This window comes from Lepisosteus oculatus, chromosome 8 (genome assembly GCF_040954835.1).
Source record: "Lepisosteus oculatus isolate fLepOcu1 chromosome 8, fLepOcu1.hap2, whole genome shotgun sequence".
NCBI classification, from domain to species: domain Eukaryota; kingdom Metazoa; phylum Chordata; class Actinopteri; order Semionotiformes; family Lepisosteidae; genus Lepisosteus; species Lepisosteus oculatus.
Window position 1 is genome coordinate 52,242,887 of NC_090703.1, and position 12,955 is coordinate 52,255,841.

General features: G+C 43.5%; 1 protein-coding gene and 1 long non-coding RNA gene across 8 annotated transcripts in view; one reads left to right on the top strand and one right to left on the bottom strand.

Moving 5' to 3' along the window:
• The window catches only part of enox2 (ecto-NOX disulfide-thiol exchanger 2), a 187,275-nt gene extending 177,717 nt beyond the window's left edge, over nucleotides 1-9,558 (top strand). For 2 of the 7 annotated variants that reach the window (XM_015351686.2, XM_015351687.2), the window contains 5 exons: nucleotides 145-201; nucleotides 1,173-1,281; nucleotides 2,404-2,497; nucleotides 3,120-3,205; nucleotides 4,735-9,558. In XM_015351686.2, the coding sequence (XP_015207172.1) occupies nucleotides 145-201; nucleotides 1,173-1,281; nucleotides 2,404-2,497; nucleotides 3,120-3,205; nucleotides 4,735-5,222 (834 nt within the window). In that variant the 3' untranslated portion in view covers nucleotides 5,223-9,558. The remainder of the gene's footprint in view (nucleotides 1-144; nucleotides 202-1,172; nucleotides 1,282-2,403; nucleotides 2,498-3,119; nucleotides 3,206-4,734) is intronic. The other 5 variants (XR_011190298.1, XR_011190299.1, XM_069193812.1 and 2 more) reach the window with 5 other exon arrangements.
• A 1,319-nt stretch (nucleotides 9,559-10,877) lies between these two features.
• Nucleotides 10,878-12,884, bottom strand: LOC107077916 (uncharacterized). Its single transcript, XR_001478894.2, has 2 exons — nucleotides 12,795-12,884; nucleotides 10,878-11,513 (listed from the first exon to the last, which is right to left on the bottom strand). It is a non-coding gene; the product is annotated as an uncharacterized lncRNA (long non-coding RNA).
• Nucleotides 12,885-12,955: the final 71 nt, after the last annotated feature.

Below are 12,955 nucleotides of genomic sequence, written 5' to 3' on the forward strand. Positions count from 1 at the left end.
CTTTCTTTCATCTCTGATCTCACTCTCTCCATTATTTTAAAACCCAGAGTGCAGCCGAACGAATCTGTCCTGTGGTGGAGTGTTGTTTTTGACATGGCGCGATTTGTTGCTGAAAGCTCTCCTTATTGTTTTAATTGATTGCAGCTGGAGACAGCCGACAGAGATGACAGAGGGAGCGATGAGAGCGCTAATCAAGGCAATGTAAGTGGAAAAGGTTGTTTTTTTTTCTCTTGTTGCTCTGTAGCTGTCTTCAAGCTACTGCCTGCTCTCTTTTCCCAGCGACATGACAGATCGTTACAGGCCGATCAAGCGCCGAAGAACGTTATTTGTTGGACAATAAATCACCGTGACACAACTGGGTTAGAAAACAAAACTGTCCGATCTTTGGGGGATATGAGGACCAGGGCCTCCGAGGGTAACAGTAAGCTGGGAGAGTTGGGAACTGGGAGACCAAGGTGCTGGCAGGCATTTGAAACCTTTGTGTTTGAAGTTGTGTATCCTTGAGAGCAGCAAGCTGCCTCTCGCTAGGAGATGCAGAAGCCCCTGCTAACTTGTCAAACAAAGGCAGTAGACAACAGCTTGATCATTAGCACAGCCAACACCACAATTGTGTTAAAGTTTTGATTTTTCGTCTCGCATGGAGTGAAAACCAATGCTGTCAGCTCCTGCTTTGCAAACTTTTTTTATCCTTTCACTGCAGTTTTTCCTTCTTTTTTCTTCAGGCACTGCTTATCAGCATCTCAGTGTCTCACCAGTCGCGATTCACCTAAGAACAGTTCTCGAACTCTTCAGCCTTCTCCGAGCTGTTGAGATATGATTTCTGTTGCTACTTGTTGACCTCAAACCACTAGGAAATGAACAAAAGAAGGAAAAAATAAATACATAGCATTTGCTGCTTGACAGCAGTCTGCAACGAGAAATACTCTGTTGCTAAAGGAATCACCTTTTATGAGAATAATACCAGGGAGCTTTTTGGGTTATCACCCCTATTATTCTTCTCACCAGACACAGTGTTTGTATTATGACCAGCCAGAGAACTGTGCGCTACCAATTTGACGTTTCCCCGCTGTTAAATGTACAGGAAAGACTTCCTCAAATGCTTATTAATTTATTTTTGTTTTTTCCAACTCTGCCTCGTGTCTGTGGGCCGATCCGGTGCGTGGCCCCTGCAGCAGGACAGCGCTGCTCTGACAGCGGCGTCCTGCAGCGCGGAGCGGGACAGCCCCCCCGACAGGAGCCCCCCAGGCCCAGTCCGGTCCGAGAGAGAGGCCTTGCTCGTCGGTAAGCGCCGTCACAGCAGGGCCCCCCTAGCGTGGCCTTAACACCGCCAGCAGACGCGCTAGAACAGTGAAGCCGAGAGCGAGCACAGATGAGCTCGGATTCGTTTCTCCCGCTCTCTCGGCTGGGGCAGGAGCACAGGTGTCAGCTCTGCGCCCTGTCAATAATCCCCATGAGGCTAGAGTGCGTTTCATTGAGGGGTGCACCCTAGAACTGAGCTGTGGTCTCCCCAGCTGAGGGACAGAGGAGATCCGGGACTCTCCTCTCCAGGTAGACGAGGAGTGTGTGAATCTGACCTGGCAGCGGTGGATTAGGACAGGGCATTATGGGCACTGCATGGAAGTCATCACACGCCAGAGTGAGTGCCATGATTAGCTATGAGCTTGTGGAGAAGCTGATGGGCTGCTCTTTGAACGTGTGTCTGCACCCATCACTCATGAGCAAGCGGGGAGTGAGAGACGGAGAAGTCTGTCTCTTTTCATTGCTTTGCTCTACATACTGAATTATATTGGATTTACTTCAAAATATTTCTCCGTGTTGGGAAAACTATCCCTTACATAGTGTAGCTAGAAGTTTGCAGCAAGAAACATTTGCAAAAATGCTTATTGCATTGCAGTTACTTTCTCTCTGAAATGTCTCATGGTAATAAAGCCCAAATTAAACTTACCCTTTATTGAAAGCAGTTGCCACCCTTCTGTTCAACAGCCTTAGTGAGGCTGGGTCTGCATCATGATTCTGGTGGTACGTATCGCAGGAGTATGACATTCTGTGTCAGCATTGCTGCTCAGCATCAGACAAGCAAACTGTTCTAATACACTTGTTGAGCAAAGGCAGATATTCATACCTTGGCTCAGCTGGCCAGCACTCTTATCATGCAGAAGCATACAGGTGCCCATGTTCTGTCCTTTGATGCCTGGAAAGCATTAAGTAATTAAATGTCAATAAAACCAATAAAAAACACTCTGCAGATCTCAAGTGTCAAATCTGATACTTTAAATCCTTAATTTACATTAAATACTCATGCAGCTCAGGTTTGGAAATAAAATGCTTTCGTATGCACCTGTAATTGCTATTAATTAATGTTAGTTGTGCAAGACTAATAATTAAGCGTTTCCACTCTGATAGACACTTGGAGGAGTGCTGCAGCACTGCAGGGCTCTCACCTGCTCACAGCACACCGACAGCACAGAGAGAGAGAGGGCTTGCTGTCATTTGTGCTGTGAGTGTGACATTGTTTTAGCAAAGCATGCTGAGCTGCCCCACTACATCTGAAACCGGCTTTCCCAGGGAATACCTCTGCTCTCTCATCACATTCTTAGCTGAAAACATCTGCTGCTGCTATGACCAAATACAATTTAAACAAAATAATGCCAATCCCAGTGTCAATACTGGTATTACAAATACGTTATATGTCTCCCATTACAAAGTCTGCAAAGCTTTTAAAATAATGCTGCATGTTTTTTGTATACAGGTTTGTTTACTTCAAAAATGTACAAAGAGGTACAGTATAATATGCTGACAATTAAGTTTGTGTGTAGCCGGAGACTGCAAACCACTGCTGTTTATGCCATGGGGCTCCAGCTGAAATCAAACTGAACTTGTGACAATGGGTAGCAGCAATAAAACAACCACACTCGATGTTTCATGTGTTGCATGTCTGAATGCCTGAGTTGGTCTGTTAGGCATCTTGTTTATCTGAGCTGCAGAGGCTCTGTTTCTCCCTTGTCTCTTTGCCTTTGATTTCAGCAGAGGAGGGGGCACAGAGAGCACAGTTACTAACAGTAACAGGGTTTGTTTCTCTGCACCGAGCTTGTGTTGATGATTCTTTGCTCCTCTCTCAGGTATCATCTCCACCTTCCTCCATGTCCATCCCTTCGGAGCCAGCATCGAATACATCTGCTCCTACCTGCAGAGGCTCGACACCAAGGTAGGCTGCGGGAGGGCAGCAGGCAGAGGGGAAAACCACAGCCCAGAAAGAAACAGAGTTGGGCACAACATCTGTGTCCTCCGGTGCAACTGACATTTCTTCCTCCTGCCTTCTCCTGCTGGATCCTGCAATCCCTCAGTGTCACCTGACAGTGAACGGATTAAATGTGACGAGACTGGACGGGCTGTGCTGCCACCAGGGGTTAATGTCTAGCCGGCACACTCTATATGAATACGATTGTGTACATTAAATACACAGTTTGGCACATGGTCCTCAGCACCAGGATTCATGTACAAGGAAGCCCCTGAATACATGTAGAATAGAACACATAAAGCACAGGTCATCTTGAAAGAGACATTTCCTCTTGCCTGGCCAGGGGCTTCCTGGTTGTTGATTGATGGGGTTGAGTGTACACGGGGAGGTATTGTCCCAGTCGAGCACCTTTGATTTCTTCACCTCGCTTTCCTTTTTTTGAGGGAATTGTAAGTACTAAATCCTCATGTTCTTGAAAACCTCCGACACTTCCAATCCCTGTACTTCAAAAGCAAGACAGCAGTGTCAGATGGGAGAGCTGCGTGCGAAAGCGCTCTGTGTTGTTGCTGTCGTGCTTCCCTCCGACTCGCCTGGCTCCGGCAGAGTCTGCCTGAGTGGGCGAGCACAGCTGTCTGAGGAGCTCCTTCTCAGGGACTCCCTTTAATTACTTCTGCCACCAGCAAGCCATTTCTTTATTTTTAATTAATATGGTATTAAATTCCTGAAACCCCAAAAATACCACCAAATAATTTTACGTCTAAAGAAAGTAAAGAAAAAAACATTTAATTAAAAAACATCTCATTTTAATGCTGTATGATCAGTATGTTTCGTCAGTCCTGTGTTTAGCATGGAAGTGGGTTATGCCTGTGCAATCCAGCTAGTTAAAATGCATCATGGATTCCTCTTCCTTTAACCACAAGGCTCAGAGTACTGAAGTACTTTAAGACTGCGGTCTCAGTCCTGTGTCACATCACATTACCTCAGCCTGGAAGAGTCTGTGGAGAGACACTTCCTTAGCGATGCTCTTGTCAGAACAGCACTCTGATGAATGACCCCGCTTGCTGCATGTTTATTACTACTGCGGCGTTGTGGGTGAGATGTTGATTCTTTCATACATTAAAGCTCAAACTAGATTTAATATCCTAGAATCTGCTGTTGCCCACATTTACCTGCAGCACTGTATGTTTGTCACACCTGAGCAAGGGTTCCTATCCCTTTCTGTGACGATTTGTCACAATCAGTGGTCTGTGCTCACAGTTAATCTAGTTTTGTGCAAGAACCAGTTGTACTGACAATGCAGCAGTTTTGTCACTTAAAAAACCTTCCTACCCTCAGTGGTTCTGTATGCACAAAGACATCCTGTTTATACAGCGTTTCTGCGTGTGTGTTTGTGTTCTAAGGGTTTGTAATGTGGGATATCTTACTCATGGGGCTTTCTGTTGCTGAATCAAAGGTCGAATTCCTTCCTCAGTCATTGCGTTGTGCTCTGTGTCCAGATCAGCGCCAGCGAGGTGGAAGCTCTCCTCAGCAGGCTGCCCTGCACATTCAGGCAGGAGCTGACGGGCGTGGGAGCCAGCCTGGAGAAGAGGTGGAAGTTCTGTGGCTTCGAGGGCATCAAGACTGCGTAGGGCAGCCGCCAGGAGGGGAGCACGTGGAGCAGAGACAGAGCACGGGCAGGGCGTTTTCAGACACCTGCCCCCTTGCCGGGCACTCCTGGTGGGTTTGGGGTCCCGGCTTCGCTCGGAAGGACGGGCAGACTGGCAGGGCCCGGCAGGGTCTGAGGCCCAGACCCGCGCTCCGCACCGGTGTCTGTCTCCCAGGCCGACTCAGAACTCCTTCGGATCCTTTTCTTCCTCAAGATGAGCCTCTAGGCCTGGATAACAAACAAGACGACGCCATGATCAGGGCTTCTGTGGTCCCAATCTTCTTTCTTTGTATCTCTTTCTTTCTCTCTTGCTCTGTTCATTTTGTCTCTCATTTCTAATAACAATATTTTGGTGTACAGGATGTTAACTGTTGCTGAGCAGATTTTGTCACTAGATATATAAAAACTTGATACTGTATATCATAAAAGAAAAAGGGAAAATCATGTATTGATTTCTTCCAATTGAGTTTGTTTTTGTTCTATTTATTTTCAACATTTTTTTTTAAATTCATTAATGCTTATGGATGGTTTTAAGGCAAGGAGCTTCTCTTCGTTTGGAAGACATGATTGGTTTGATGGTGGACATTCAGCATTCAGTTCAGCATCCCTGGGCTGTCTGAGATGCTTAACTGCGCAGGTGCAGCCAGCCGGGGTCCACTTTCACCCCCGAGAGCAGCAAACCGGTGCCTCTAGCAGCTCCGCTGTCGATGTGCTCCAGCCAGCCCTGCCTGCCGGTGTCCGCAGGGTGAGCTGATCTAGATCTAATCTCGTCTCCCCTCTTCCTCACTGGGGTGGGGGACAGGCGGGTGTGCAGAGTGCCTCTGGAGCTGGAGTCCGTGTCATTCATTGATGTTATCTCTCATGAAGAGAGAGGTGGCTGTGCGTGACCAGCCTCCTGGCTTTCCTTCAGGTAGCGTCAATCCATTCGGCTTCTGCAAAAGCGTCTGATAACTCCATTTGTGCTACCGCCAGAGGACAGCCTCTTAGCCTTTGTATCTTCTGAAGTTTCTTTTCTTTTCTTTTGGGTCATTTTTATACTGAAAGGCCATCTTTCTTTCTGTAGCCAAGTTAGGTTTCAGTTACATATCAGGTGGTTTTAGTGTTTTTTAAAACACTTAAAAAATACAGTGTTTTCATGCTCGCAAAAATCTGTTCTAGGTGATTTTTGTAATGCTGGTTTTGAATTACTGTAACTCCCTTGTGATTCCATGTCCTTTGGTGTTTTGAATGTTTAAAGACTGGGTGAAGGGAGGTTGAAAAGCGTGCTGGAGTTGGGGGGATACAGCTCGGCCCGTGAAGTCAGTAGTCTTCTCCGAGTCCATATGAGTGCCAACTACATGGCTGAGTTAAGAAAAACAGTTGTTTGATTTTTGTAGCCCTGGGAAACCAAAAGTTTAATGCACTTCACTTGCTGCACTTCTGAGTTTCCTAAAGTAGTGTATGTTTTATATTTTCTTCATTTCTTAGGTCACGACAATTTCTAAGTCATAGCCTTGGCGTGTAGCTTAAGTAAAACATGCAATATGTTTTCATTCAAAGATTTTACTCGCACACATATAAACACACATCAGGACCACCCAGAGTCTGTAGAGCTGTAGGCATCAGTATTGGTGTTCTGTGAACTTTGTTACCTAGGGTATCTTGACTACCACTTGCTTTGATGACTGAGTGCTCAGTTACTACTGGTAAATTACTATAGTTAAAACTCAGTATTTTATAAAGTATTTATTAGGTATTTATTACTAAATAGCCTTAGGGTACTTTTCTCAGTACTTTTGTTTCCAGGTATGCACACACACAGATAGTGTGTATACTGAGCATCAAATGAAACTTAAATGGATGCAGTTTTGTCGAAGTGTGCCCCTTACCCCTACTAGAACCTGGACAAGTAGGTATCTTTTCACTGGTGTCTGAGCTCAAGATGCCACAAGTCATCCCAGTTCCCAGAATTGTTCCTTGGGGCTCCAGTCTGACAGAGTGCATCCATGGCATTACTGCTGCCTTCTTGTCTTGCAAGGATGCTGATGAGGTCATTAGGTGCTACAGTCACGATGACTCTTGAGCAGTCAGTCATCAACCAAAAGCATTTATCCATAAGTCTAAAGAAAGAAAGATGTTCTTTTGATGCTTAGTAAATGCAATAAATAAGCCAAAGTAATTGGGTAATCAGCACTACATGGGTTACTGCAACATAAAATGATGTCTCAGTGTAAAGGCTGATTGATTAGTGCAGAAAGGACTGACCCAAAGGGTTTGTGCTGGAAATGAACACAGTGAGTTTGGGAAAAGCCGTTCCCAGCTGTTGGCAGGTTTACCCTTGTGGGTCAAGTGTGATCTTTTCAACACCTCTTCATTCTTCTTCTGTGTTTTCTTGTTCTCAGAGTGGAACAAGTGCACTACGATGTACAGTGGTATATTCCAAAGACAATAGTTTCATCACATCTTACAGAAAAGAAGCGCTGGAAGGTCAGTTATCACACCAGCCTCATGAATGTACTTCCTATGTTCTTGTACGTGGGAATTCTCAATTTTTTCTAATTGTTATTCCTAAAAGCTCAAAATCTGTGTTCATATGAATATTAGGTTTAAATGTAAATGGTTGTTTTATGGCTTTTTATTTCCCTTCTTATGTCATCCTAAGGCTGCGCTTTGAAAAGGTCGGTTCTGGCAGAGGGTGAGGGCTGACGCAGAGAAACAGAAATGCTCTGCTTTGCTCTTCACTCGTGAGCTGTGGCAGCGCGGCGCAGTGCTGCGGACACAGTGGGGCGCCGCTGGGGCTCCTCTGTCTCTTCACCTCCATCTCCAGGTGTGCTGTCAGTGCGGCTCGCGACTGGGACACACGCCTCTGCCCTTCTGTCCCGCATAAAAAGATGACGATCGGTGTGGCCCCTTCTGCCCCCCCCTCATGCTGACTTCAGTCTTGCTGTTGATTTACCTGCATCATACAGTCCTGTTTTTCTGTCATGGAAATATGAAATTAATGTTGAGTGCCAGTTGTCAATCAAGAAGTCGAAAAAGAACGTCAGAGTCAAAGTCTGGTTGCAGCTCACTGTACACGTCTGGATAAGAGGTTTTTTTATTTGTTCCCTGTGACTTCAGCTCTGAAGTGTTTTCTATACTGAGACTTTGCGCTACTTACTGGTGTCCTGTACTTGCGATCTGTCCTTTCTGTTCATAGTTCATAGCCACTGCTCTAGTAGCATCTGTTGCTCATATAAAGCATAGTTATTCTCACTCAAGGTGGATTAAAGGTGGGGCAACAGTGAAAGGCAAATAAAGGGAACGGATTACATACATCACAATCGAGTCTGAAATCGATTTAATGCCATACGACAATGCATAAAGCCAGCATTTAATAATTCTCAAATCAGCCACCCTTCACACTTCTTAAATTCACAGACAGTACCTTAGTCTAGCACAGCATGTAGCTAGATTCACTCTATGCCTAATTAAAGCTGAGCTGCTTATCAGAGGCTTAATGGTGATTTATGAACTCTTAGGCCGTTCCTGTTAAATAGTGACTGTAAACCTATATATTAGATAATTACCTGTTTGGTTTAATGATTGTCTAATGAAAACAATTTCCTGTTGCCAGTGGGAGTTAGTCAACAGTATTGGCTCATATCACCTTAGCAAGTCTCCATGTGTAGATTTAATTGTTTGCTATTTGCCTGAAATAAAGCTGGGCAGGATGCACAGTGCACAAACGCTCTGAGAAATCATCCCCAGCTCAGATGCCTTTGTAAGGCTGGTGACCTGGTCTTCCTTGATCTGTGTGCCTGTCCAGCCACAGACACAAAAATGTGGAATATTTTGCCAGAAATAATGGACTCCAGCAGGTGCCAAGTGGTTGGTTTTCTGATACAATAGTGCCCTCTACTGTGCAAAAGGAGCAGTTTAGCTCCTATATGTGTTCAGGTAATATATAGTTTAGTTTTACCATCTGGCCCCAAGGATGGCTGGAGCCACTTCATGTCTAACCTAGTTTGAGATGGAGAAAATGCCACGATTCCATCTGTGAGCAGAACAGGTATGATTTACTCACCCCTATAAAAGTCACTGTAGAATTATAGCATTGATAGTGTCATGCACTCTTGGTTTAGTGATTACTTTGAGAATTAAAAGGCAGGGAGAAAAGAAGTACAGAATCATTCCCTTAAACCTCTAGAACATTTTTACTGCTGATATTTTTTCTCCTTTGTGCAATGTAGGACATTATCTAAGGTCTGAAATTAATTGCAAGGAGAGCTGAAAAGGTTATTGTTCACTGCCTCTTTCAAGACTTTGTCCATCAGTTTTAAACCCACAAAGATAAAAGAGTGATGAGAAGACGAAACACCAGTCTTTCATGATTTTTAACCATTTATGAAAATATTTTGGCTGAAGGTCTGTTGGTCAGCTTATCAAGATAAAATGTCTCAACTCTTTTCTTTGTCTTGATCATTGTAATTATCTTTTCACACTACAGTTTTCACTCTCAGCATTTCCTCACAGCAATGAAGCCCCACTGAGCTGTTTTAATCAGCTACAGTCCCAGACAGGCAACTCTGTGAATCTTCTTACCTTTCAGAAAAAAAGATGAAAGACAAGAGAACATTCTTTGTATAGCCAGCAATCATCTGTATTGTTAAAAATTGTATTTTTAGAAATAAAATAATTTTTTATAAATATTAAACTTTCTCATTTGGACTTTCATTGACTTGTATTTTGAGTGCTGCTTTGTAATTTTCATTTAAAGTTTGAGATCTCAAAAAGCTTTCATATTTTTTCAAACCGTTTACTGTGACTGATCTAATGAGCTTGGAGTGCTGTCTCAGACTGTAGAACATGCAGTGAGGAGCATGGAGAGGCCAGTACAAATCTAAGTGCCATGTACTGTACCTGCCAGGTTCTCTTCATATGTTGGTAAAATCCTGTTTTATTTTTGCTTCTTTTATCAAGGACATGTTTTCAGGGCAGTGAAACCATTATGGCCACAGTGTGTTACAGTATAGCTGGCCCTTCACAAGGTGAAGGTCATGTTTTTTGTAGTAAACAGACAACATCACAAAACAATCCTATGTATGTGAGATGTGTAGCTTTGACAGGTGAGCGTTGCTGTAAAGTTGTCCAGTTTCCTGCCGGAGCTGCTGGCCTGTGTATGGAGAGACTACATGTCCTTTCCCATAATGATTATGAACAAGTTTCATGGTTATTCTGGAATAAACTGCCCTGAAGTTCAGAGAACTGCCATATGAACTGAACCAGCATTAGCCGAGTTGTCTCCTAATGCATTTTGATCTTTGGCCGTTAAGCTTAATACAATTCCCAAAGAATTATAGCGAAGAAAAATTAACAGTGACAGCCCAAAAACTCAAACTAAACGCATGAATGGTCCATATTAGGCTTGATTGATAGCTGCGTTTGTAAGCCTTACTCCCCAAAGATTGGCAAAAGGCTTCCTTGCCGTTTTTACTAGAGGATAAAAAGCTCCAGTTATCCAAACCCACAGGAAAGGCTGTCTTCTTTGCAGAATCGGAAATGTCCATAGCCCTAAAATTGTAGTTGTCAGCAGATCTATTTAGTGTGTATTCCAGTTACAGTAGGATGTGTTGTGCACATACAGCCCCAGCTGCTCTTTTCCTTCCCGTTTAACCTTCTCTTCACTGCTGAAGGTGAGCAAAGAGGCCTGAGTGTGCTTTGTGAGACTGGCAAGACAAAGGGATTCATGTAACTTGTGGTCAAGGTCCTGGTGCTGTGGCAGCCTGGGATCACACTCTGCAAGCCAGGGGAGTCCCTGTAGAGATTATTTCATAGAGACGTGTAGGTGCACTGCTTGTTGGACCGGTGTCACAGAAACCAACGGTTGTAACTAATGAGATTTGAGATTTGGGGGTAAAAACTTTCTGCATTATTGATATCAGGAGATTGTTACTCTAACGTGTCACTAAATATGATATAATTATAACATCATGATATTATGTTAACTTGGTCTTGACACATATAACAAAAGGCTCAGTAAAAGATAACTTTAATATAGTTGCAGGTATTACAGAGGATAAAGGTAATTTATTTCACATTTGCACACAAGTGTTGCAATTAGCAACTAGACAAATATGATGTACAAATTAAATAAAAGGAAATGGTCTTCTAGACGTCCTCAGACCAGAGCGTTTATACTGTTAGTGCTGAGTCACCTCTGCTGCCCTGTTTCCCGTGGTCCAGACTCTACCCTTGTACAAGACATAGACCAGGATGCGGCCCAGCTCTGTGCTGAGGGCTGGCTCTGGAGCACAGCCAAAACGAGCCAAGATCACAGATCTGTTAGGAAATTGATAGAGAAGGCTCGATCCAGTTCATTGATTGTCTGCATTCCACAAATTTCCTGGCTCAGTAAAGTGAGACCACTTAAACGATTTTCTGGACAGTTTATGTATGGTTTACTGCTGGCTGTCAGTCACACAGCCAAGGTTAGATGTGCTTAGATCACATTGCTTTATTATGGAGCCTGTGGTCCTGAATGCTTAAACTCTGAAGGCAGTGTGCAGCTGTGGGTCTAAAATCCCTCGTTCTCTCCTTCAGACCGAGAGCAGACAGTAGCTCTGGTTGTGTGAGAAGTCTACTGTTCAGCACTAAGCTGGTGAAAAGCATCTGAAAAGAAGAGGAAAGAGAGCAATTTGAAGCACCAAACCCAGCTTATAAAGAGCAACAGTCTGCAGACTCACCAGGGACTTTCCCTGGCTTACCAGCTAGGCCAGCTATTTGCCTCACAGGGAGAAATGGGCTGAAAATGTGTAGTCTGGAATTGTGTCTGAAGATTGTTATTGTTATATTATATCTATCCAATATATGGACACTAGAAAACAGAAATAAATTTGGCTGTTCAAAACAACATAATATTTAAATCTGTTTGTTTAAATAAAGAGCCTGGAGAATTGTGTCTCACAGAGGTTTGACCATATTTGACACAATGTAAGCGTGGAGTGATGGCTTTCCACACTGTGGAGACTTCTAGGTGAAATAATATGACAATACAAAGCACATTTAGGAAAGGCAGTCGGTGCTGTTCCCCTCACAAGCAGGATTATGTCCACACTGATCTTCTCCAACAGCTGCAGGTGCAGATGGCTGTAATTGGAAGGACATTGAGCTGCCGAGCTGGACTAGAGCATGTGTTTGATTGTGGTGAGGCCTCCTGTACTGTATCACCTAAATAAATGCACCCTTCTGTATCATGAGCAATGAGCAATATATCATGAGCCAGGCAGGCAGATGTGCAGGCACAGCTGTTTCGCACTGATGAGCTCCAGTAAAACTGTCTATAAACTCTTACATCAGCACAATCAAATAGAGCACATGCAAAATTACACTCAGTCATTCTGCTTCTGACACTGAAATTGGTTATGGAAATTTTAATTTACATATGTTACATAATTGATATGGTTAGATAAACTGGAAGATTGTTTTGTCTGCCATAGAAACATCACTCAATGTCACACTTTCCTTCTGGAAATATCTCCATCGAATACCTTCTTCTCTTCCATCACCCAGTTAAAGATGTTTGATTGGGAAAACTCTTTCATGGATTGCATTCAAAACTAGCTGGCTGTTTGCCTTGTCTTTTATTTTCAAATCTTGTATTTCATTATAGCCCGTTGTTTTAACATTAGTTGCGAGTTGCGACTTCACTGATTACTACAAGCAATATAAAACTTGTTTAAGACCGTTCATGTCAAAAATTTAAAAAATACCCTATCGAAAGTATTATGATGTTATTCCGTGAGAAGTTATAGAATTGGTAACTGTGACGTAGGATAATCAGAAACAATGTCATAAATAGTTCATCCTCCTCCACTATTGAAGTCGATTAACCGATATTAACGGATCACACACAGTATCCGAAAACCTCTCAGCACGTATATTTCTGCTCACCTGATTGTAGCTCGAGGGTTTTCAAATTGTACTTTTGAAGATAGTTAATGCTGTCAGATTTAATCCGTCTTTAAAAAAAAAAACTGTACAACCTGCAATTCGCACAGTGTATAAACTAGACACAAGCACTCCGTTTCAAAGCACATCGAGGTACAGTACAG